The following is a 27200-nucleotide window of genomic DNA, read 5'->3' on the forward strand; positions in this document are numbered from 1 at the left end:
ATATAATATAATACAAGTAAAGTACAAAGTTATCAAAAAAATATATATCTTTAAAAAAGTCATATTCAAAAGAAGATCTAAAATAGTTTTTACCTGCTGGAGATGAATCAGGATTTTTTGGGGTTTAGCAGCATTGCCATACTGAATCTCCACTCCTGGAACTTTGCCTGCTTTCTTCGGGCGGATTGTACGCATAGCCTGGAGTTGTGCCAGGGCAATCTGAAACACTAGGACCTGCAACAGATCAAGACAAAGATGATTAGAGAGAACAGCAGAATTGAATACTGACTGTGAGTCAGAGGTTAATCTAAAGAAAATTGAAATGGTAACATCGGTATTAGTGTGAGAAACAAGAGCACCAAGATGTGACATGAATTGTAATAGTTTATTTCTAAAACTTTTAATATTATGTAAAAGTGCAATATTTCTTGTCAGTCATCTGTGAAAGTGAAACTCATTATATAGATATCTATAGTCTATATAATGAGACTGCCCATACAGTTATTATTAACAACAAGGGGTGCTGTGGTGGTACAGGGTTAAAGCACAACCCACATATGGAGGCTTTAGTCCTCAGTGCAGAAGTTACAAGTTCAAGTCCTGGTTTAATGACCTTTGCTGCACATCTTCCCCCTCTACTTTCCTGTCCAACCACTATCAAATAAAGCCTGCCTGAGCCAATAAAACCTTTAGAAAACAAACAAAAAGTACATCAATAAGAGGTATGAGGCAAGATCAAAATATCAACAAAAGATATGCCACAAGTGCTTATTGTTGGAAATGAGGCAGTAAATTGTCATTTTTGCAATGCCAAGAAAATGAGAGTGGTTTCCTTCCCCAATGACAAAGAGTCTGATATGCTCTCTCTAGCCATTGCAGGGTTTCCCCCAGTGTATTATAGGCCTAGCCCCACCGCCTTTCTTGTTTATGTTTTCAGGAAAATAAAAAAAATTTAAAAATCGCTTTTAAAAAAAAAGCCGGATTGCAAGCGTCTGTGTTGCTTTGAGCGTTTCACTGGCTGAGCAGATTTATTCCTGAAAGATATGTTTATAGAAGATAGATTTATTGTTTATGCATTTAAAGCCGGACCAATCACACCGCTGGCGCCTCTGCGCGTTGCCTCGCGCGCTGCAGCAGCCGGATGTCTTAAGTTACCTCAGCGCGGATCGCGCGCGCCTCCTTTCACTCAAACTGGACACAGGCTGACCTGTATAGATATTTACATCAACTGACTGTGAAGAATTATGTTTCATTTCAGAGTTTTTGATCAAGGTAAGAGTTTACAAACCCACCACGTTAGCTCTGGTTGCGCAGCTCTACGTGAACCGCAGGAATAACTTGTAGTGGCTTTTTCAGAGGTGCGTTTAACGAGTGGTGAGAATGATTTATATTTGTGGACAAAGAATTTTGTTTGGCTTTTCCATCTCAACACGCTGCCCAGCACCCGGCTCTGTCTGTACTGATAAAGTTTATATCTATGTTCCCGGTTGGTCGGAGCGTTAGTGGTTAACGAACCAGGCTAACCTCATCATGCAGGTTCAGCCCAGTGAGCAGTTTTCGCGCTCGCCTCGCAGTCACGCATCACGCTGATTTTATATTATTTTATTATTATTTTTAGTATTATTTTTCTGTTTACACGATGCATCAAATCATATCAAATGCTTTGTCCACTTAGACAGAGTTAATGTGCGGAGATCTGAGAAACTCGGCCCATAAACTGGACCAACCAAAATAGTTTCTGTGTCCCCTTGTTAAAAACTCAACAGACACGAAATGGAAGAGCCACTAAAGCCACACTAGCAGCATTGAATTAAATCTCCCGTTTGCTACGCATCTCTGCCAGCGGATTTAGCTCATCAGGCAGGGCCGGTCTAAGGCTGTATGAGGCCTGGAGTAGAATTTGACTTAGGGGCCCCTTTTGCTGCTAAAAACATCAGCACCTCTAATAGCTTCTGTGTCAATTTTTTCCTCTCCACTGTTGCTAAGTGCACGCACAGTATATAGGCCAGTGATTGTTGCTACATGCTGGTCCAGGAGGGGTGAATGCTACAAGTCAATGACTCAATTCAATCTGAAGGATTTCCTTAGACATAAACATTTTAATTTACTTTGAATAATTAATTGAGCATGCTGGACTGTTTGAGAACAAGGATCAATTAGATTGTGTTGGATTGTGTGACTGAATTGAAATAATACTTTTGTAAAGTGTCTTGAGACGACATTTGTTGTGAGTTAATGCTGTATATATAAATTAATCTGAATTCCCTCTGCTGAGAAGCTGAATGCCCACTCTGCCAAAAGCACCAACTGACCTAAATCCGCTTTTCCACTAGTCCGACTGGTACAGTCTTGGTCCGCCTCACCCAGATTCGTTTTCCACTAGTAAATCTGGTGCGGCTCAGCCTGGCAGTTCTTAGACTTTAGTACCTACTTCAGGGGTAATACTAACAGGACCGATCAGGGTACGACTGAAAAAAACAATTGATTGACAGCTGACAACTCCAAAACAACATTTTAGTTTAGCTGTGGACAGCAGACATGCCATCCTTCCGATTGAGAGCTGCTCAGTCTGAAGGATCAGTTGTGAAGGATCAGAAATTCCGTGAGAGAGGTGTACGGAGCCTTGTGCCAGAAGCCCATTAAAATGCTGTCTACATCGTTTTAAACTGTATGATTGTGAGCGCGAGTGGGAATAAAAATAGCAATAGGTATTTTGTTCCATATAACACAGTAGGAGTGTAACAGGTAAGCCTTCTATGGATGCAAACTCGACTAAAAACACACCTGTTTAGGATTGTATTTGAAACGTAATCAATTACGGTATAAATTTATTGATGGAGCCTGACTTAATGTCGTGTTTTGATTGTTGATTCTATGTTGCATTGTGTTTCTGTGTTTGATATGATGTAAAGCACTTTGAAATGCCTTGCTGCTTGAATGTGCTATACAAATTAAATTTAATTGATTGATTGATTGATTGATTGATTGATTGATTGATTATGAGTTTAATCACAATCAGCACCAGGAACACATGTGGTAAGTTTTGCAGCGGAATCATCAAGATTTAGCAGCTCTACTAGCAGCTCATGCTCTTAAGAAAGGCAGTAATAAAAAAAGATAGAAACGGAGCAGCTGGTCAGCTTTCTGATGGGCTGCACTTTCCTGCTGACAATGAGAAACACTAGACCTATATAATATTAGCATGTGATGTGAATTTTGGATTGAAAAATAGTTCAGGCATGGCTATCGGTTTACATCTTTTGACTCCATTGAATAAATTCAAAAGGTTGCACATTAAAAAAACAATGTACCTGAATGTAATTATATTAACATTTACAGCAAAAATAATTAACTGGTCTCTATGTTTGGGCTAGCAATAAACTTCTATAAGACAAAATGAAATATCCATGTCTATTTGAGTCCAGAACTACAACATTGAGGTCCTTTGCCGAGTGTTGCTGCAGACATCAGCAAAGAATTGAAAACAGCAGCTGCATGCTCACGACCTGCCCACAACGAGAAACAGAGCATATTAATGGAAAAGCTCACTACCTGAACCGCACCAAGGTGGACCATGATCATACTGGTTAGAGGCGAGCTAGTGGAAATGCGCCTATTGTGTTCCTGTTCTTGATTGGCCAGTAAATTCCCTTGACCTATAACCCCATAGAAAATCTGGGGGCTGTCATCAAGAGGAAGTTGACACACCAGACGCAACAAGACCTGAAGACAGCTTTCAAAGCAATCTGGGCTTCTATGCAGTCTATGCAGCATCAGAGGCTGGATTTCCTCCATGTCTTCCAGAATCCTGATATTTGTGCTTAAAAATCCATTTCTGATTGGTCTAATTGTGGTCAATCCCATCCTGTAACTCTTATATGTCTCCCTTGTCCAAAACATTTCAATCAAAATAGCTGAATCACTTCTTCCTCATTGTGTAGTCAGGTTCTCCAGAGTCTTGCTAATGGTCTCATTGTTTGACTCAGGTGTGTTGAAGCAGATACTTATCTACAAGTCTCATGTAAAGTTGCAGGACCTGGAGGGGCCTGGAGACCTGGAGTTGCCCACCCTGGTTTCATGTGATGGTCTAATTTTCTGAGATACTGAATTTGGTATTTGGTCTATTTTATTTTACTTGTAAGCCATAATTATTAACATTTCAAAACATAAAAGGTTGAAATATTTTACACTCTGTGTAGTGAATCTCTAGAAAATGACCATTTCATTTTTTGAGATGTCTGACAAGAAATATTGCACAATATTCTATCCTATTGAATATTCTGCAATATTCTGTTGTCTTTTTTTTTTTACAGAATATTCTATTGTTTTTTTAGCTGCATTAGTATGTTGTGTAATGAAGCACAATAACTTTGATTTCTCTACAGACTTACAATAAAAGTAAAAAGATAAAACTTTTGCTTCTATCCAATTTTCAGTTTAGAATGTGGAATCATTACTTTTTGACAAGCTTTAGTTACACGATAATTGCACTGTAAATTTTACAGATTTTTTTTTACTAAACTCAAAATAGTTCCTGTTTTTCCAGCAACAAAATGCACATCTCTCACCTTCCTCCATTGTTTATATTTCTGTCGCTGCTGATACTGTCGCATAGAAACAACAACATGACGCGTAGAGGAAAGAAAATTTAATTACAAAAGAAAATAGTAAAGCACAGTAACTCAAAGTGATTTAGATAAGTAACTGTAGTCTGACTATATCATGCTCCGTGTTTTTCCTGTATATTTATTTCCAGTTTCTGTGTTTCTGAGTTTCCATGTTGTCCTGTCTTCCCCTTGATTTCCCCAGGTGTTTCTCGTCCCGTAATTAACCTCCTGAGTATTAAGTGTCACCTGTGTGTCTGTGTCTTTGTCGGGTCCTCGTCTCGTTTGGCGTCTCGTCTAATGTGCCCTCAGTCCTTCGTGTTGTCCTTTCGTAAACCAGTTGCTACCGGCGTTGAGCCCTGGCTTCTGCTCAGTCATGCTGCCTGTGTTTTTGGACTGTTTTGACTTCATTCGTCATTAAAATCATCATTATTCCAGCCCAATTCAGCCAGCGTTCCAGCCGGCGCATCCGAGCCCACAGCCGCTGCTTCTCCGCCTCTCGTCGCCGCTGAGGTTCTTCCGCCTCTCGTCGCCACTGAGGATCTTCCGCCTCTCGTCGCCGCTGAGAATCTTCCGCCTCTCGTCGCCGCTGAGGATCTTACGTCTCTCGTCGCTGCTCCAGCTGCAGCGTCTGCCGGCTCTCCTGCCGGCTTTCCCGAGCCTCATGCCCCCGCTCCAGAGACTGCTCCAAGCCGACAGGCGGTCCCAGTTAGTGGGTTCTCGGCCCCAGTTAGTGGGTCCTTGGCCCCGGTTAGTGGGTTCTCGGCCCCAGTTAGTGGGTTCTTGGCCCCACCTGACTCCCCCAGTGTTCCTCCAGAGCCCCCTAGTTCCGTCCTTCCTCCCGAGACCACGCCTCTCAGTGCTCCTCTCAAGACCACGCCTCTCAGTGCTCCTCCCGAGACCCCGCCTCTCAGTGTTCGTCGCCGCCTCAAGGCGGCCCCAGGGACTCGTCGTCGCCGCCTCAGGGCGGTCCCAGAGACTCTTCGTCGCCACCTCCAGCGCTGCGGATGGCCGCCTGACCACCTCCGTGGTTCCCGCCTCCAGCGCCGCGGGCGACTGCCGGACCACCTCCATGGTTCCCGCCTCCTTTGCCTCCGCCCACCTTGTGGGTAGTTTTTTGTTGTTTTGTACTCTAGCCCCCCATCCAGCACCCCTCTGCTCACCCTTGTTGTGTTTTGGGCATCTGGTAGCCGCCCTTGAGGGGGGTTACTGTCATGTACCGTGTTTTTCCTGTGTATTTATTTCGAGTTTCTGAGTTTCCATGTTGTCCTGTCTTCCCCTTGATTGCCCCCAGGTGTTTCTCGTGCCCGTAATTACCTCCTGTGTATTTAGTGTCACCTGTGTGTCTGTGTCTTTGTCGGGTCCTCGTCTCGTCTAATGTGCTCTCAGTCCTTCGTGTTGTCCTTTCATAAACCAGTTGCTACCGGCGTTGAGCCCTGGCTTCCGCTCAGTCGTGCTGCCTGTGTTTTTGGACTGTTTTGACTTCATTCGTCATTAAAATCATCATTATTCATCTAACCTGGTTCCATCTGCATCTGCCTCACCTCCTCACCACACCGTTTCATGACAGACTACTGGATTTGAAACAGCAACGTGTTAGATTACTCGTTACTGAAAAAAGTGGTCCGAAGTCAGTTACTTAGTAACTCGCTACTGACATCATAGGTCGCAGTCAGCCTTTTGTTTACGACATCGCCGTCTGTAAGTTTTCATTTAATATTCAAGAGTAGATTTTATTTAATATCTTATTTGTTAAGAATGTGTTCTTTGTTGCCTTTTTTTCTAGTGATAATAAACTTAGCTATATTATTTATGTGTTACAGTTAACTCCATGTTACACGAGTACTTGGGTGACCAAGTGGAAGTAAAGAAGCTGCATCCTGACTCAAGGATTCATTCTATTGGAGTTAGGATTACTGCTAAATTGTGCTATTTGTGTTGCTTAATGAGAGCAGAAAAATGTGCATAGAAAAAAAAACTAAAACAGATAACAATTAGCACTAATTGCAGTGAGAGCTTAAGTCATATATTTAAAAAAAAAGAACAAATACCTGAGTTTTAGGATGAAGGAAACGAACTCCTTCCTTGTTCACACTGATTAAGCAGGGGGAAGGACAGCCATGCTGGCTAACCTTCTTTGCCAAGAAGGTATTAGAGCCAAACAAAGGGAGGGTCCTCAGAGACTCTGAAATAGAAGATTCATGTAATTAGCATTATTATAGTATTCATAAAATTAACATCATAATCACACTTACAGAGAAAAGAAAAGAAAAAGAAAAGTTTCAACCCACCAATAAACTGAATTTTGGCATTTTGAGGACTGAGGGACTGCATGGCAGCTAACTGATCATGGCAGAGCAACTGGATTTCTTCAGCTTTACTGGCAAGTCCGTCTTGTAAGGGCAAGTACTCCTTTAGCTCTGGCCTTAGAAAGAAAGAAATCAACAAATGCACATATTACACACACACAGGCACACCCCCACACATAAACGCAAACACAAAACGTGCACACACTCACACACACATACTACGGTCAAAATTCTTAGCCTCCTCAAGAACTGATCTTTTTATTTAGTCAAAGCACAGACCCCTGTTGTGAAATCATGTGCTTTTATTTTGTAATGCTTACAGCTCGTAATCAACCAATCAAGATAAAGCCAAGGGCTTTTACTGCTAGGTTGACACTTTTAATGCACTTTAATGCAACTTTGCATTAAAAATGTTATTTACCGAATGACATTTTATGACAAAAGGAATAAATATTTATGAAGACTCCTTCATGTTCATCACATATATTATGTCATGTTTATGACAGTGTCATGTCAATCTTTAGTTGACATGACACTGTCAAACCCTTCAAATAAAGTGTTACCAAAATGTTTAAATGAATTCACAGATTTTCTCTTCAGAGTATCTCACAACTATAGTATCCTGTGCCAGGGTGAATGCTAACTTTTCTAAAATTTTCCTTAAATTGCAGTTCAGCTAAATGCCGTTAGCAGGCAGGTTCTGTTGTTGTTATAAGCTAAAGTTAGTGTAACCAAGTTGTATTTCTATTTTGGTATAATTACACAAAATATCTCGTTATTCAGCCTAGTCATTAAATAAAACCAGCACAACATTACCATATGATTTGTGGCTTGTGAAAGCATCACAAGGTTCACAATTTGTATTATGTTTTCCCCCTAAAATAGCTATAAACTGAATAGCCTTATGAGTTCACCACATGAACAGTTGTTGGACTGTAGTTCCTTTGCGAATAGGCCAAGGAAACCCATGTCAAGTTGAAAAATAAATTAACTGTTTTTGATCAGGTTTTTTTTTTTTTTTTTTTTACATCAAATTAGAAGCAAATTTTGGTTTGATGGAAAGCTTTACTCAATACACTAAACTAAGTAGCAAGATCCAGTTATTAATAGTGCCCAAAGACAATTGTTCCCCAAAATTTACACTCATATTTATTACCAGTTATAATTTATTTTACTTACAGTGACAGCTGGCTCTTCAAACCCTGAGCTAAATGCTGCAGGGCTGCCAATTCAGCAATCTGTTGAACTGATGAGGTTCCACCACCATAATGAGGAATCTTGCCATGAAGATATTCCTCTAGAAGCTAAAAACACAAAATCTTTGCAATTTGAGAATTGAGCATTCAAAAACATTTTTCATTTTCAAAAATATTGTCCTCTTACCTGTTGATAGTGAAAGTCCACAAAGAGCTCATTCCTGAAGGAAAGGGGGGTTTCCCAAAGGACTCTCCTGAATGACAAGGAGATGGAGCCATCATCCAGTAAGAAATCAAACAAGTAGTCTTCAGGATGTAGAGGGCGCACCATCCCATCTGAAGCAAAGGACCAAAGAAGTTTAATGGAGGGACAAAAGAACAAAGAGAGAAAACATTGACAAAAGGAAAAAAAGAAGTGACTTGGAGGACAGTTGGGATCCCCTGGTATCCCTTGACCACCTCCTTCCAATGCAACAAGAGAAGGTTAAACGGCTCTTAGAGGAAAAACATGCTTTTGCTAGTGATGAGTATGATGTTGGGGCCATTCTGTCTTTTCAACTGAAAATCAGACTAAATGATCTAACTCCTGTCAAAAAGACATGCATCTCAGTCCCTAGGCCACTCCACAAAGAAACAGGAATATTTGGAGGACTTGTTAAATAGGGGCTGAATCACAAAGTATGCAGTCATACTTCAGCCCCCTAAAGGGGTATGACAAGTATGACTTGTCATACTTGTCATACTGACTTGACTTGTCATACTTCAGCCCCCTGACTATGACTTGTCATACTTGACAACTGGAGTTGTCATTCTCCAGTCTGTGTGCAAAAAAGATGGTCTGAAGCTGTTACAATTATCGAGAGATATGGGTTTATCTTTCAAAGTAAATCCATATTCAAGATATGCTGAACAATCTGAAAGAAACAAAGTGAAGGGAGACAGCTCCAGCATGGGATCAAGTATCACCGTGGGAAAGCTAATAGGCATACTGATGGCCTCTCATGTATGCCTATTGATATGGAGAACATAACTGACTGTACACAGGATGTACTTCCTGAGGTGATGCACAGCATAACATAGTCAGTCACTGTAAAATCCAGTGGAATGAGCTATGGCTTTGCCCACTAATGATTAATACTCTCACTAAGAAGGCAGGTTAGGAAGTCAGTTCAGTGGTAAACAATTCTCAAAGAGGCCCAAGAAGAGGATGCTGTGATAAGGGAGGTGCTCCAGTATGTGAAATCCAAACAATGGCATAAGGGTGGAAAACAGCTCAACAACACTAGGGAGCACTAGGGAGAGAGACGCAAACTGCACATGGGAGCTGATGGAATGCTGTAGAGAAAAACAACCAACCAAGAACAACTGCTCTTGCCTCAAAAGTTCCACATGTTGGTCTAGCTGCATCAAGAGGTGGACCACCTGAGTGTGGAGAGAGTGAATCTCATAAGAGGTTTTATTGACCCCATATGACCAGAGATGTGGAGCACTATGTCACTCAGGTGTGTAACTGCTTGAAAAACAAATGTCCTAACCAGTGATGTCAGTAACGCTTTACTTAGTAACGCTACTGACGTCGGATCACTTTTTTAATAATCTAAACGAGTAACAAGAAGTCTAATGCGTTGCAATTTCAAATCCAGTAGTCAAACTACAGTTACTTATCAAAATCACTTTGCGTTACTATGTGTTACTATTTTCTCTTGTAATTTAATTTTATTTCTTGGGGAGTGATCGCCGTTTCTATGCGACAGTTAACACCGACAGAAACATACATAAACAATGGAGGGAAGAGGAAGATGGGCATTTTGTTGCTGATAAAACAGGAACTATTGTGAGTTTCGCTCACCAAGTCAGATTATTATAAGCAGCTTTGGGCTTGTTTTTTTTTTGTTTGTTTTTTCTAAAGTTGCTTGCAGATTTAATGAGTCGTGGGTTGCGGTTTTAGCCTTGCAAATAAGCAGACATGAAATGCAGAATTTGTCTGACATCCAGTTAGTTTTAGTCAGGCTCTCCCTGTCTATCATTTCCCGAATGATCCGTCCCGTTGTGTCTTTGTTAATGTCCAGTTAATATATTGCCTGTGAATTACGTCGAGTTTCGCTTTGCGCTCCAGAAAACTGCAAACATCCAGACTAACATGAACAGCGCAATAAAGGTGAAAACAGCCACGAATGAACGAGTCTGTAAAGTTGTGCAACTAAACGGCACTATAATTATTAATATTAAGATAAGTGTCACAAATCTGTGCAGCGGCAGGAGGAGCGCCGTGCGCTGCGCACTGACACCAAACGCAGGGCCGTAACGCACAACCTGGACGATGGGGCGGGAGGAGGGGAGGTCTAAAATCCTATTTATTGTTTTCCAGACAATACTGGAACATACAAAAACATGCACAAATTACTAAAGTTTTTCTTGTACTGTTGTAACCATTAAACAATCTCCCCTTCAGTTCAATCATATAAGTGGAGACACATTGTTGATGTTACCATTATAAAATAACTTGCAATTAAGTATTGGCAAAAATCAATGCAATTTTCACAGGTGGTGGAGCGTTGTTGTTAGCAGCTGCTGAAAGTAATTAAAAAAGTTACTTTTAATGTAACTTAATTACTTTCCAAATTGAGTAATCAGTAATCTAGCTAAGTTACTATTTATAGGAGTAATCAGTAATCTGATTAAAGTTACTTTTTCAAAGTAACTATGCCATCACTGGTCCTAACAGACTGACCAGATCACCTCTAATTAACATCCTCATCAAATGCTTGTGATTTTACACACACATTTCCCTGAACTCCAATTCCTATACTTCAGTCTCTAATGGCTGAAACATGAGTGCTTTAAGATGTGCATATATTCTAGTGTCTTCAAATGAACTTACTCATAACATCCAAATCCGTAGTACTGTATCTTGTACCACATTCTTTCCATTAGACCTTTAATATCAAACATTGAATATATAAGACATTAGACTACTATGTTGACATAGTGTACTCAATATCAACAATTTACTAAATAACAATCTAAGGACTTCAGCAATCTTGGTTTTACTTTCACTCTGGACATAAACAAAATAATCTGTAAGCCTTAACTTAAATAATTAAACTGAGCACTTTTTTGCAGTTAGTTTGCACTGAATCACAAACTTCTGCAAGTTTGGGGGAAACCAATCTGTTCCACAGTTTAACCTGGAGGCATCCCTTCAAGATAATACACAGGGCAAATCTGACCAATGTTGAGGAAAAATGATTATTTTTAGTGCTTAATACAGTTAATCTTACGGCATGTGTAAAAGGTATATTGAACACTCTTATTTTGAACAAATTTCTTAATTTTGAACAGGTTTGTGTTAAGGATTTAAAATTAAACCAGATGGGCAAGCATTCAGACAAACAGGAACCAAATGCAGATCTCTCAATGGGGACTCCTGCTGTGTTGCCAGAGCACAGGAGGCCATAAAATTAGCATCTGCTGAAAGGCAGTATCACTTGAGCCTGGGGGAGATAACGGGAGAGACTTCGGATTTCACAGGCATCTGTGAAATCTTATCTCAGGTTTCTCTGTACCCAAATGACCATGGAACCCAGGAGACCAGGACGCAGCTGTTGGCTTTTTTGTTTTATCAGAGAGCAAATGGCCTTTGATCTTTGCCGTAAATTAGGGGGAGTTCCTAAGTTTCTCTGAGTGTCCAAGGTAGCTTCCAAGTGGCCAACTAGAGGGACGCCTTAACTGAATATATTAAAAAGGGAAGACACACCTTCAGTATAAGACTTCGTGTACAGGAGTAAAAATTCAGAGAGCTGCCACTATTTTGTTTTTTCCATCGGCTCTCTCCAAAGACGCGTCTTTGTTTTGTTTTTTGTTTGTTTTCGTCTTTGTTTGTCTGTCTTGTCTGTCTTTGTCTGTATAAGGTAAAGAATGCATATCTCTGTTCCTCTGCAGTTTTGTTGTTGATGCATACGTTGCTTTGTATGGGATTAAACTCTGTGATTCTGTGACGTCAACACGCAGTGTTGTTTTTTTCCTTGTGGCTGCACGTCGCCCGCTAAGAGGACCCGGGAGTTTAAGGAAGAGAGAGAGCCAAACTTTTTTCCAAAGTTAATTTAAATTATTCTTCCTTAATACCAATCTCTACTGGCCTCCGGTCAGACACTGAGAAGGGCAAATTAACCCACAAGCGTGCTTAACCAAGAGCAGCGTGAAAAAAACTCTTTTTAACGTAAAAAACTGTTTATAAATTACATTATGACTCTTTCTCTAACATTCTCACAGCTTAACTAAATTTTGGGGCACATTTCTGAGTATTTGGTTGACCACTAACTTGACCTAATTTGACAAAGTGGAAGAGGGGGAAAATGGGGGGTGGGGAGGGGAGTAAGGGGCGCTCGTGCTGACCCCCACAAAATTCCCAATGTTACCCATATCAGAAACCGCCACTGATCGTACCCAATTGATGTTCAGCCTTCTCTGCAGAAGAAAGAATTAAGATGTTTGTATTTCATTGTCTGCAAGGCTTCAAATATTTTACTCTATGTGTTACTCTATGTGTAATGAATCTACTTATGAGTTTTATTTTCTGAAATGAGTGACAAAAATATTTAACTTTTAACAATATTAAAATGTTCTGATCTGTACTTGTGGAGGGCAACACAGCAAGAAATGTGCTGTGGGTATCAAACACTGTCCTCATATTCATTTGAGTAACTGAATGAAAAGTAATGAGAACCATTTTGAAATCATTTACAGAACATTACTTTTTTAGAAGGACAAACAGGGAAAACAATTAGACCAAGAAACAATACTACTGCATGAGTAAAACACTACACTATACTAAGAAGTTTAACAGCTGGCAAATAGATCAGTAATAGTTTACTAGGGTTACAGATGGACCTTGTCAAACCAGTTGAATACTCAGTGTCTTTAGTCCATAGTTTACCACTAGTAAAGGATGTCACTGTGCTTGTATCTACTGTTTGTACAGTCAAGTACAGTCAACAGTTACCTTGAAATCTTGTGGCGATGAGGGAAAACTCCTTGACCTCTGAAAACTCTACGATTTCCATGTTTTCGCACAACTCTGTCACAACATCTACTGTCACCTAGATAAAGATATAGAATGGCATATATATATATATATATATATATATATATATATATATATATATATATATATATATATATACACAGTACAGACCAAAGTTTGGACACACCTTTCTATTTCAATGGGTTTTCTTTATTTTCATGACTATTCATAAGGCAAGAAATCCCACTTATTAACCTGTCAGGGCACCTATGAAGTGAAACCCATTTCAGGTGACTACCTCTTGAAGCTCATCAAGAAAATGCAGAGTGTGTGCAAAGCAGTAATCACAGCAAAAGGTTGCTACTTTGAAGAAACTAGAATATAAGGGGTATTTTCAGTTGTTTTACACTTTTTTGTTTAGTGCATATTTCCACATGTGTTATTCATAGTTTTGATGCCTTCAGTGTGAATCTACAATGTCAATAGTCATGAAAATATAGGAAACTCATTGAATTAAAAAGTGTGTCCAAACTTTTGGTCTGTACTGTATATATACACAGTGAATAATAAATACTAAATACAAAGTTTGTAATATATATATATATATGTGTGTGTGTGTGTATACAGTATATATATATATATATATATATAATGTTTTGGTTTTAAAGACCAATCATACACTGAAGCTGCGAATCTTGACAGGAAACTCTACTCCTCCTGGCAACTGGATAGGAATGCGTTGAGAAGTTTTGCCAGTCTAAGAGACAAGATAATTAAAATCTTAATAGTAGCTTCAAATGGTAAAATTGAGAAATCCAACAAAAAGAAGCATTTTTTTGTAGACAGAAAATCTACTTGTCTAAATGTGTAACTTACTAGAACGGCCTCCATCTCAACATGTGAGGGAATGTTTCGTCGACCACCAAAATTGATCGAACGCTGGAGGTTATCCAGACACACAAATGCCAGCTCTGATGTAAGTACAAGTAAAAAAACATGAAAAAGCACACAAAAAAATTCAAGATACACTTAAAATACATTTTTCTCTTCTCTACCTTGGTATGGGTGTTCATTGTCCTGACAGATCTCTTGCAGGTGCTGCATGACAAAGGGATGGAGAATTGCAGAGCAAGGGAAGAAGCCAGTAATGAGGCTAAGCAGCCGCCAACCAAAGGTACAGCTCGATCTGTAGAGGTGACACCATGAATAAGTGTGTGCAAAGAGGGTGATAACATCTGTTTAACAATGAGAGCAGTGGGTTTCAATAATGTGCTTGAATTTTCTTTTCACCCTTTGCCAGATTTCTGTAAAAAAAAGATTTATTGTAAAAAAAGAATAACGTTTTGTATTATGCATTTATTTTCCTAACTTTGCTGTGGGTAGATGCAGCAGTATGCTTGTAGGCTCTGAGCGAACCACACAAGTGCCTGAATGTAATTGGCTGCGAAGCTGGGTGTCAGTATATGTAGGGCCCCCCTCATCTTTCATGTTTTATTTGTAGTAGTATTCTCCTTTAATAAGCTTGAGGACATTTATATGTCTTTCCTTAAAAATTTTACATGTTATCAAACATGTTAAGTTATAACTATGTTGAACTTTGGGTTCTACAGTCTCTTGATTATTTGAATTTATGGTTCACGCTATGTCTTTATTTCAATTATGCTTATGTTATGAGAAGTGTGTGTAATATAGGCTTATCTACGTTGCAGCTTTAAAGAGCAACTGGTGTTAGATAAGCAATGTTTCAAATCTCAGTAGGTTGAGAAACTAATTAATTAATTAATTAATTATTACACTTCTGTTTTTCAGTATAAAAGATGTTTGAACTCAGAAGCCAGAGATGACATTCTGAAATTGTTTTAAATTATTACATTCCTGGTAGACCTAACTGAGAGCTTTTCACCCTAACAGTGCATAGATAAAGAGCATGTTTAGTCCGAGGCTTCTTCAGATTCAATGTAGTACAGACCACTGCAGGAGAGTTTTCCTGCCACCGCCATCTTCAGTAACTCTTTGAAGAATCAAAATGAATGATTTACAACATTTAATTTTCCTCTGGGATTAATAAAGTATTTTTGAATTTGAATTTAATTAAAGTATTTTTTTCCCCATAAGATAGGTTTTTACTTCCTCCTTGCAGTGCACCCCACAAGCTTTTTATCCTGAGTGCTGTCCCTGTGGGGTTGCAGTGACCCCGCATACGTTTTTGAGTTTGTTTTTTTTTTTGTGTGTGGTTTTGGGAACTAAGGGGCTGATGGAACACCCCCATCGTTTCCCCGTTGTCTGACCATGACATCTGCCATGCTCTTGCTGAGCTTTGAGCTTGGACTGTGGGAGGGTTCACAATACAATTCAATCTCGAATGAGTGTGAAATACTCACCTGGTGGGGTTGTTGGTTGTTTGTTTGATGACCTGGCAGTAGATTTCATCTCTAAGAATTTCCTTTTCCTTCCCTAACTAAACAAACAAATTGATTTTAAAGTAATACGAAAGTAACATTTGTCAACATCAACGTCAAACTTTGAAAATATTCCCTAACCAGCAAGATATGAGTGAGGCAATCTGCTTGAGTAGTGTTCTTCTGTGTTGTGATCTCCCCCATAAACTGCACCAGGGCTGTAAATAAAGATAACCATGTAACTTTCTTTAGGATCCAAAACAGTAACATATGTTTCAGTAAAATAGGATTTGTAAACTCACATATGAAGCACTCAACAGCTAAATCATTGATTTCAGAGTCATTGAACAGAATGAGTGATTCCTGGATGGGGACCTAGATAAAAATAAAATACAGTTAGATCTTAATTTTAAAACTTTAAACATACTTCATTACTTTCCACTCAACCATGAAAGAAATATTTAAAAATACTTTTTAGAATCTTTTCTAATGGAATCTGTTGACTTCTGTGATTTGGTAGCACCTGGTTCAACCAAATAATTCATGTTGCACACAGGAAATTATTTCTTCAAAGACATACAGTATTCTTACTGACTTAGGGGCATAAGATTACATTTATCTTGATCTGCAATGGTAGAGCACTAAAAAAAATTTGTTGTCACAAATTACCTGACACAAAGTTACAAAAATTGTTTTTACAAGTTTAAATGCTTTCTGGTACTCTTCAATATGGTCATTCATATTTCTCAGAATAACCAGGGAAATATTAAGATGATCCCTCTGACTTTATTCAGCTCTGCTAACACTTATCCTCACCTTCAGAGGGTAAGTTATAGAAGAAGAAGAAGAAGAAGAAGAATTACTTTATTCATCCCAGCAGGGAAATTATTTCGCAGTTACAGCAAGACTTTTTTTATACAAAGATTAACACACACACGACGGGAGCTGCGTCTGCAGGCAGCCAGCTGAGCCGGCGCCATTTTTGAAGGAGGACATGTGGCAAAGGTCGTCGGGACTGGGAGTCGAACCCACGATGTCCGCGGGTCTAAGGCCTTTATTATGTCACCCAACCACGGTCCAGCTATTATGCCATACAAATCAATGAAAATTGATCAATGAAAATTGATTTGTATAGGTCAAAATAGCAGTTTGGATGGTTTCCATAAGACTCAACAGTCAAAGCATTTATTTCAGAATTATTGTAGATTCTGAAATCTACAATATCAGAACCATTGCAGTGATTCTGAAATTATTGTATATGGTCAGCCTATACAACCTATACAGCTGACCATGCAGCACCATTCAACATGGTCTGTTGTTTGAAGGACAGAAAAATGTCACAGCTTGTGCTACGTTTGCCACCAGGTTAGTATGATGCCACATTTGGGTTTTACCCTGCCTGTCCAATGAGAGTCCAATGGGCTTTGGGAACATGCTCCCGAGTACGGCAGACGGTAAAATAGTGCACCAAACCACACCGACAACGCCACTCAGAGGAAACAAGGCATCAGCTTTAAAAATTTGTTAGCTGTCTGTGACATCTGCAGTGCTCAGGAAGAGCGCAGCAACAATATTAGTAAATTGTCAATCAGGACTGCTTTATTTGTTGTTTTTTTCTGCCTTACTTTGTGCTTGATTCTACTCTCTCTCTGTCAAGGTGGTTTGTTATTACCAAGTTCTGCCTGCTATTTGGAAAATACTTTGAAATATGGATTAAGCATGATGTAGCTCAACCATCTCACTATTTATGGTGTATGTCCCAGTCTACTTGTGCAAACTACCTCCTGTCATTGTACAGAAGAGCACATCAGAGGAAGAGGCAAATGAAGAATTGTTCTCTTTGGACTAAAGCTCAGAATTAGGTCTGGTTGTGCTGTGATTAATCTTAAATGTCAGTTTTCATATAAGAGAGGGTGCACTAACTGGATATTTTTTCATCTATAATGGCATAAAAGTTAATGGCAATAAAATAGTGAATATGAAGAAGAGTATGATACAGAATATAGCTTGTATAAAAATATTTACACATTCACATTTGTGCATATTTACAACAAATGTGATATATTTGGTGAAGAACCTCTGGAACTAGTTGGCTGAAATGAGTTGTAATGCTGACGTTAATGTCATTTAAAAAGATACTCCGGAAAAAGAATGGCTAAAAATGATGTTCCTTATAAGTGGAAGTAAAGTTTTAAACACAACAGAAGACATGGGACATTAATGTTCATAGGGTCTTACCACTGTGTGCTGAACTGCTTCTGAAAAATTTCTTCCAGTGACTGGCACTCCTGTTGTCTCCATTCTTTCAGCACCATTTAATGCAAAACAACATTAGCCTTGCTCTGTTAAACAAACATACTAACATGAACAGGATTAATGTGGAATTTTTACTTACCTAAAATACTTGGTAGCAAAGTCAGCCATAGCAGAAAGGTTATCTAGTTCATGGTTGGATCCTTTTTGTGAGCTTTGGGAAAGTGTGTGTTGTAAGCCCTGTACTGAAGATGGATTCATGGCCTCCCGACTAGACTGCACAGAACGATTGTCAGGTATGTGTCTGCTGGTGGGGACTGGTGAAGGGCCATTGAATGAACTGGCTGGCTTTACATTTCTCATGCTTTTCCTCCTGTCATCTCTTCGATCTAGATGGAGCCAGTGATAATCTGGGGCTGCACATGGCTGGGTGATGTCCTTTGGAAAAAGACCAGAACGCCCACCGGTGCTCCCAAACTCCCAACCTAGTGCAACATTCAGAGTAGGTTAACATTAAAATAATAGAATATTAACTGCATGGGTGGAATATGCTGGTAGAAATAATTAATACTTAGCATATTTAATATTAAATATACAGTAACTATACAATTCTGACTACCACTGAACTAATGATCTCACCAGTCTGAAGGCCTTCCATTTTCTGCAATTTGATGATATCCCCCTTACTGAAGCTCAGAAGTGTCTTGTCATCCGTCACAAAACTCTTTAGAGCAACCATGTGGCCTGAGTCCTTAAGAAAAATGAAAAAGATGTTAAAGAGAGATGTATAAAGATGGTTAAAATCTAAAATGGGATAAGATGTAAGGGAGATTTAGCCAAGACAAACTAACACTTTTAAAGGAAATATAAGATTTAAAAAAAATTACAAAAAAAATAAATCACCTTGATGAGTTCCTTGAGGAAAACTTCAATCATGGCAGTGATCTGAGGAGCCCTGGTTGACTGCAGCACTAAGTTTTCCGTTTTAAGCTCCAGTTTTACTCTGTCTGCTTCCTCAAGGTTAACAGACAGCACCTCTGCAAAACTATATTCATATAAAATATTATTCTGGGCCAGAAACAGTGATGGCAGTGAGTGGCATTGTATGTTAAGTTTTTATTAGAGTTAAAATTCAAACGAATAAGGGCAATAAGAAATAAGATGACTATTTGTCACATTTTTAAGCTACTTAATTAGTATGTTCATGTCAGAACTCTGATCTGGAAGTGATGGCTTCCAGATCAACCCTGTTTTAGTTTAAGTTGGAAAACCACAGGATTTTCATTAGTTATTTCTATATTTAAAAGAAGATTGTCAGATAAAGACTATTATTGGCTAATATAGATACCTGTAACTTTTGAGCAGTTTGAGATGCTTAGGATTGATGCCTGATGCTTTCACCACCTTCAATAGACGAATCCCTCGATGAGAAACACCCAAAACCTGAGCATCTCCATTTTGTGGCTGCATGTAAAAAAAAAAATCATTTTTTAGTGGTTGCTACAGTATGTCATATTTAATGGATAATGAGAGCTTATTTTATTAATAACTACACGTTATTAATAATTATTAGTAATTTTTGGGGAGCAACTGACCTGCCTCAAGTACTGAGTAGCTGTAAAGTCTGAATATCAAAAGTTGTCAGAAGACTTTGCACAGATACAGACACAGATACGACATGTGTGTAAGAGACAAAATTGTTGCTTTGATTAAAAATGGCTGACTTCCTGTTGGGTTTGGACCAAGGCTCCAATAGACATTTCTGTAGGTCCTGACAAGTCACACATATGTAAAGAGTTTGATGATTGTCGACCAAAGCATGGATTGGGGGTAACTTTTTTGGATGTTTTTAGAATTCTAAGGGGTGGGGTGGAAGAATTAGACCACAGTCACCAAATATTGGACAGCATTCCTGTCGGGGGGAAGGGAGGTGGATTAAGATTGATGATATCGAATGAAGTGCAGATTGGCTGAAATCTGTTAAATTTAGAGCCAAATGTAATGTAAACATGATGTCTGAATTCGACCTCCAGCGAAACGTTTTTGTGCTTTAAAGTGAAACCAATTTGTTATCTGTTTTCTGACGCAAGAAGACAGGTAAGACAGTAGATGTTGTTTAGGTCAGATATGGACCTTTCAAAGTAAGACAGAAATTTCTGGCTGTCATGGACATTGGTTAGGCGATGTCAAGATTTGACTGTTGAGTATTATAGAGGACTGGATGTGGAGGTTTGGTGTCTCAGCGACCTTTTGTGTTTCATAGCAAAATGTCTGGGTCTGGCCACGCCTCTTCAACATACTCAAAAACTCACCATTTTGATCATTTTTAATGCCCCGTGCTTCTTGAGCAAACTGACCAGGTTTCAAACTGATCAAACAAAATCTGCTGGAGGAGTTGGATCAAATGTGGAGGCTATAAATCATCAAAATGATGTGAAAATTGGAATTTCAATCCAAGATGGCTGTCTTCCTGTTTGGTGTAGAGTTTGGGTGCAAGAGAGTTTTCCTTAGGTCTTGGGGAGTTGTACAAGTGTACCAAATTTTATTGCTGTACAATAAAGTAAGGTCAATGTGGAGAGTCTTTTGAAAGTTGCCCTGTAGAGCTGTTGAGACATTTCTGTTCCAACTTTTGCAAACCCTTGCTTGCTTTTTCTTCCTGGTACCTGTTTTTGTTCTGCTCTGGCTCCCTGCATTCCCTGTGATTTCAATTTTATCATTAAAAAAAATTGACATTATAATGTACATCAGACCGTCTTAGGGAACATAAAGTATCTGACTGGACTGTTTGTCGTGGAAACTAATCTGTCTGTATGATCATATAGTATTAGTATGAGTTAGATTTGCTGTATATTTCTATTATTGGAAAATTAATTCAATCTGTTTTTCTTTTATTGTGCATTGAGATTAAATTTTTCAAGTAGAGCAATATATAAAAAAACAAAACTGAATAACAAAAATGGACAAAACAGATATACCATATTCCTTTTTCTTGAAGCTTACCGTCACAGGGTAGAGTCGACTAAAATAGTTCTTCCAGTTATCTCGAGCAGCAATAACGATTCTCTTCTTCATGTTGTCATCCTGAATGGTGCTTATGTTTGTTCCCACATTGAAATTTGCTATAAAGGCACAATAATATTGGAAAAGTTAAGTGAAGCTTTGTTACATTAGAAGGTAAAAAAGTAGGAAGCTTGGAAAAACCTCAAAACTGCTGCCAACTGTGGAGAAGAGGGTGGAAGCATTATATATGATACAATAATAACATTTTAAGAAATCATGTAAATTACAACAGTCTTAAATAAAAGGGAACCAGACATTTGCCTAGTTTTCCATAAAGACTTTATGAGGAACTTGAGGTCATTTGGTGTGAGAGGACACTATTAAGAAGGTTCTATGATACTGTGGTGACTTCAGTGATCCTCAATGCTGTGGTCTATTGGGCTTATGGTAGCTGAGAGAGGAACAGCAAGAGACTTAAGGTAATCAGAAGGGTTGTCTCAGTTTGGAACTGCTCTGGACTCCATTGAGAAGGTGGGTGAGAAGAGGACATTGGCTAAGCTGAAGGCAATTATGATTAACTCCTCTCACTCCCTATATAAGACTGTGAGGGTCTTAGGCAGCTCCTTCAGCAGCAGACTGAGCTTCCTTCAGTGTTGGTAGGAAAGATACTGCAGATCATTCACACTAAGTGCAGTCAGATTGCACTGACTACAACTAATAAATTGTTGAAACATCTGTACTACTCCCTACCACTACTTCCTCTATTATCTCTCGTACATTTACTTACACTGTATTCCAAATTATTATGTAAGTGATATTTTCTCAGATTTTCTTAAATGGTCAATGCAAATGATGGTCAGTATAATTTTGAAGTTATGAACTATTACAGTATAAATCAAATTTTACTGAACAAAGCTCCCCATGAAAACAGCATTTTTTTCAAATATAAAAAAATTCAAAATGTACTGTTCCAAATGATTATGCACAGCAGATTTTCTAAACATGTTATGGATTATAAAGAACTGCAAAACGGTCATTCTTTGAATGTGCAGCATTAAGTGATCACATGTACTAAAATCAAAAGCTATTTCAATCAAAACATCTTAACAGACCAAGTTACATGTTAACATAGGAGCCCTTCTTTGATATCACAGCACAATTCTTGCATCCATTGAACTTGTGAGTTTGTGGAAAGTTTCTGCTAGAATTTCTTTGCAGGATGTCAGAATACCTTTCCAGAGCTGCTGTTTTGATATGAACTGCATCTCACACTCAGATCTTCTGCTGGAGGAAACTCCAAAGGTTCTCAATAGGGTTGAGGTCAGAGGAGGATGGTGCTATGAGCAGCCCATTGGCTGCAATGGGCAGCAACACAGTGGTATTCCTTGCAGCATGAGATGGTGCATTGTCATGCATGAAGATGATTTTGCTACGGAAGGTACAGCTCTTCTTTTTGAACCATGAAAGAAAGTGATCAATCAGAAAGTCCATATACTTTGCTGAGGTCATTTTCACACCTTCAGGGACTCTGAAGGGGTCAACCAGCTCTCTCTCTCTCTCCCCATGATTTCGGCCCAAACAATGACTCCACCACCTCCTTGCTGACGTCACAGCCGTGTTGGGATGTGGTGGCCATCCATCACCAATCCACTACTGCGTCCATCTGGACCATCCAGGGTTGCACAGCAGTCATCAGTGAACAAGTCTGTTTAAAAATTAATCTTCATGTTCGGCTGGGTCCACTGAGACCGTTTCTGCTCACAAGCCTCTGGAGGATCCTCCACCTTGAGGTTCTAGAGGCATCAGCAGCTTCAAATAACTGTTTGCTGCTTTGTAAGGGCATTTTAACAGCTGCTCTCTTAATCCGATGAATTTGTCTAACAGAAATCTTCCTCATTCTGCCTTTATCTGTACTATTAGTGACTGTCAAACAAAGTCGCCGAGCAGCTGAATAGGGGAATCCTTGTTGACGCGCCAGCTGATCAAAAACGCCATTCCAGGATGCAGTTAAGATGGTTTTATTTTGTCTATGTTGTCAATATCCAAGAACAGTGTCCAAAAGAGCATTAAAACCGGATCCGCAGGTTTAAACAGTGATCAAGGACAACAAACCATATTAGCATAAAGCGGTCAGCAAAAAGTAAAACCTCCCCCATCACCCACTCACTAAAGTCACTAGGTCCGCAACAGGTGATCTACAATCACTAATAACACCACGTGATCCCGCCCCTCACCTATCCACAACATGTACAAACCCATCTTTGTTCTGAATCAGCCACACATCTCTTCACAGTACGATAACGCTTCCGTTTTCCTTAAATATCTAATGTTTTCATACCTTGTCATACGCCACTACACTATCTGATGATTTTCCAGCAGAGAGATCCTTTCTCTTTCCCATATTGCTTGAAACCTGTGGCCTGGTAATAATGTGGAACATCCTTGTTAAGTAGATTGTCTTTAATTGAGCTTACCAGACCAACTAATCAACCCAGCTCTCTGAAATTAATTATAGTGATTCAAAGAGCCCTGACACACAATACCATCTATAAATTTAATAGCACAACAAAAAATGTAATCTTTATGACACTGAAATCCAATTTGCATAATAATTTGGAACACAGTGTATTGTCATTGTGTGATGCCATTGTTTCTTCAGTTATTTTTTTATTTTTTTCCATTTTTTTCTCCGAAGAGTTTTTGCAGCGCTAGTGGCTCATATTTTTTGTACAGTAGGCAGACAGGAAGGAGAGGGGGGAAGACATGCAGTAAAGGTCGTCGGGACCGGGAGTCGAACCTGCGACGTCCACGTCGAGGACTAAGGCCTCCAAACTTGGGGCGTGCTAACCCCCTGCGCCACCACAGCACGCCCCCTTCAGTTATTTTTATACATATTTTAGTACAATATCACAGCTTCTTTAAGAAAAAAAATTATACATGATATATACTGTAGCTTTCAGTTATTCTACATTTTAGACTGTTTTTCTTTGGGATTTGATTGTATTTCATTGTGTTTATTGACATAAGCCATTTGGTTCTTTGCAGCTGTGACACATGAATTTAACCATGATGGGTTTAATAAAATCTGTCAGTCTGTCTGTCTGACACTCTTTGTCAACCCTATTGTCATATAAATGATCTAGGTGACTGAGTATATGCAAAGGCATCATGTGTAAATCTTGCAAAAACATATCAGAACCTCACTCAGAATCTCAGTAACGGAAGTGTTTTCCAGCATGATAAATGATGAAAGTCCCACTCTCACCAAAGGGCATCATGTCCCCTGAGACAAGTTCTTTGTCTCAGGAAAAAAACAAAACATTAGCTAATAATATTGCTAATAATATATTCTTATAAAATATTGTTACTGTTATCTAAAGACTCAACGCAAAGGAACGCGCAGTAAGTGGAGGTGTTACAGGTGTTCTACAAAAATTGACCATGCAAGTGCAAGTCCACTCCTGTCATCATGGAGAGTGTTGGAGAGCAGAGCGGCCAAAAAAAAAAAAAGAAGTAAGAAGTTATTTTGCTGGAGAAGAAAAAATAATAACAATAATACATTTAATTTAAATTAGCATACAATATGGAAAACAGTAAATATATTTAAAGATCAATCAAAATAAAGCTATAAACAACTGTTTTTAACTCCCCTGACTCTCCATCACTCTCCATGCTCTCCAACCATGTCAGCCCAATCTTACCTCCAATCCTTATGTGATAATCTGGAAATAAGGCATATTACTTATTTGTAAATATAGATGCAAAAACACCACCCGCAATCTGGTTCTGTTGTAATAAATTGGTTTTGGGTGGTGAGTCATTACATTTGCATATCCTCCTCCCAGTATTTTGCACCTTCTCATGACCATCAATTTTTGTATATTCTGTTTGTGTATTGATTGTAGATCATTTTTGCACATGGTATCAAGTTTGTTCCTGTTTTTATATGCGCAAACTTTTAGAAGGTAAGGCTCTATGTTGCTTCCTGACATAGTCCAAAGAATTCTCACCAAGAAGGTCTTTCATTTTCCTTCTCTCTTCACTATCAATTCTCACACAGCTGTCAGAGTAGGTGTCTCTCATGATCTGAAAAACAATAAAACACCCAGCAAAGGTTATAAAATCTGATCTTGATTTTCTAATTTCACATTGAATGGAAAGTTAGATGTATAAAAAAGGCTGATCAAATAGTTACCTGTTCACACAACAGGTTAAGGACATAGGGCTTGTTGAAGAGTTCTCTTGGATAAAACACCTGCAGATAAAATGAGAGGTTACTTAATGGGGATAATTTTTCAGATTTTCTCATAAATTGGGTGTTATAAAATAGGCGGACTTGCCATTGTTTTTGTAGAATTTACATGATTTTAATTTAAACAAATAGTTCACCATTTACATAATAAGCACAATATCTGCAAGACAGTAACAGAGACAATCATAAAAGGAAAAATCTATTTGGTGAATGAAATTGAGGAGCAAAGAAATCAGCAGAACTATGAATAACACGAATGCAAAACTTCTTGAATTCAGGGCGGCTTACAAATTGAGAATCATCAATGGAGCTCCAAAACAATAAGGAACCAAAGTAGTAGGTCATCTTTTTTTTACTCTTCAAAATTTAAAATAAACTAATAATATTATCTTGAATTCTGTTGTAGCAATTGCATTTTATTTTATTCTTCAAATATTTTTAGATATACAAAACTGATCAAAGCAAAGGACCTTCAATCACTGAGCAGTAATAAGTATTTCAACTGTAAAGATTAACCAAACATCAGAATTTATGGTTGAAAATGACAAATATAACAAATGTGTTATATTTATTATATAACACATTTGTTATATAACAAATATATATAACATATATATGTTATGTGTGTTATATTTATATAACACATATAACGTACAGTATATATGTTATATATATATATATACATGTGGACATGTACACATGTATATACTACATATAGATGATCACTTTCACAAAATTTACCAACAAACTGAGGTCATTTGTGGAAAGTGAGGAGCTTCACCGGTTCTCACTTTTTTGCAGTTCTATTGAGCTCTAATAGTTCAATTCAGAGGAATGGCATGACCTGGGTAGGCTATTTTAATTCTAGCAGCTGTTAACATGAATGGAAGTCAATATAATGTCTTCAGTTTGTATAGAAGTACAAGGATGTGTGTGTATGTGTGTGTGAGGTGAGAGGTGTTCATGTGTGTGTCTTACTTCTTTTCGCAGGAAAAATTTTCCTGGCATGTTGAAGTGGGAGAAGTAAACCCCAGCAGAAAAGCGATGAAGCTGGGATTGATTTCCCTCATCATCTGACATCACATTTGGACAGACAACAAATAAGTACAGTCATCTAAAGGCCTTGTAGTATAAAGTTTTACAGCTTGTCAAGCACAAGTTTGACAAGTGTCTTCCTTTTTTGGTATAGTATGGGTTTGTAAAGAAGTATTGTTTTTGTTTTCTGTATTTAATGTTGGTAATTTACCAAAATAAATTGAATAAACTGAAACAAGTAGCAGCAATTTCACATTTTGTGGTTGTAAACTTGAGCCATATTTCAATCAGAATCACCCACAGAGAGATGGAGCAGTCATGGGTGGAGGGTCTGGGATGTTCACAAGGACAGGTGCTTGTTCTGGAGGAGGAGGCGGGGAGTCAGGAGGAAGAGGGGGGTGATGCTGGGAGCCAAAAAGCTCCTCCAAAGGACGCTGCTTCTGCCTCATGTTGTTAGAAATGACCCTCCGACCACTGGTGGATGGGGGAGAATTAGGCTGCCTTGGAGGAGGAGGTGGGGGAGGAGAAGCCCATTGTTTCTGTGTAAAAATTTAAAAATAAATATTACAACAACGAAACATAAATAAATCTAACAAGCAGTTGATTTTTGGAGTTACAGCCACCATGCCCTGCCCCTTCTTACCTTTGGTTGTGACACTGGTGCTTTGTTTCTGAGTTTAGCCAGAGCTTCCTCTTTTGGGTCACTCTTCTTAATAAATGTTCTACCAGGAGATCTGAAAGATACATAACAACAAAAAAACGTCTATACAGATAATATGTAATACACATTAAGAAATATTTGAGAAATCCTTCTTAAGCAGAGAACCCAGATCACTAATTTTCTGAGTAATTTGGGATGGTCCCTGGTTTAAAAATATTTGCATTTCTATACTTTTTTTGTGGAAATGTTACAGTCAAAAAGTTTCATCCAACCATCATTCAAACTCCTTTTTTTAACTGTCTTATTTAAAGCTGGATAACTGTTAGAATTTTCTGACATAAAATTATTTGTAAAACTTTTTATTTTGGCTTTTTAAAAAAGATTGTTAAACAGCTGAGAACTCTAGATATTTGAATTTGGAAAGTGTGGAATTTTATTTTGAGTAATATTTTAACTTACTCATATTTA

General features: G+C 38.6%; 1 protein-coding gene across 1 annotated transcript in view; it reads right to left on the reverse strand.

Annotated features, from left to right (window-relative positions):
* The window catches only part of myo15b (myosin XVB), an 87509-nt gene that overhangs the window by 2869 nt on the left and 57440 nt on the right, over positions 1-27200 (reverse strand). Inside the window, exons 37-60 of the mRNA XM_023340548.1 lie at positions 26715-26805; positions 26373-26610; positions 26015-26109; positions 24980-25039; positions 24795-24870; positions 20785-20903; positions 19133-19248; positions 18688-18829; positions 18424-18535; positions 18139-18269; positions 17927-18060; positions 17770-17833; positions 15834-15906; positions 15673-15749; positions 15514-15590; positions 14188-14318; positions 14009-14103; positions 13812-13889; positions 13112-13208; positions 8297-8445; positions 8093-8217; positions 6896-7029; positions 6656-6789; positions 94-234 (exon numbers count right to left, since the gene is read on the reverse strand). Coding sequence (XP_023196316.1) covers positions 94-234; positions 6656-6789; positions 6896-7029; positions 8093-8217; positions 8297-8445; positions 13112-13208; positions 13812-13889; positions 14009-14103; positions 14188-14318; positions 15514-15590; positions 15673-15749; positions 15834-15906; positions 17770-17833; positions 17927-18060; positions 18139-18269; positions 18424-18535; positions 18688-18829; positions 19133-19248; positions 20785-20903; positions 24795-24870; positions 24980-25039; positions 26015-26109; positions 26373-26610; positions 26715-26805 — 2689 coding nt within the window. The remainder of the gene's footprint in view (positions 1-93; positions 235-6655; positions 6790-6895; positions 7030-8092; positions 8218-8296; positions 8446-13111; positions 13209-13811; positions 13890-14008; positions 14104-14187; positions 14319-15513; positions 15591-15672; positions 15750-15833; positions 15907-17769; positions 17834-17926; positions 18061-18138; positions 18270-18423; positions 18536-18687; positions 18830-19132; positions 19249-20784; positions 20904-24794; positions 24871-24979; positions 25040-26014; positions 26110-26372; positions 26611-26714; positions 26806-27200) is intronic.

This window comes from Xiphophorus maculatus, chromosome 10 (genome assembly GCF_002775205.1).
Source record: "Xiphophorus maculatus strain JP 163 A chromosome 10, X_maculatus-5.0-male, whole genome shotgun sequence".
Classification (NCBI taxonomy): domain Eukaryota; kingdom Metazoa; phylum Chordata; class Actinopteri; order Cyprinodontiformes; family Poeciliidae; genus Xiphophorus; species Xiphophorus maculatus.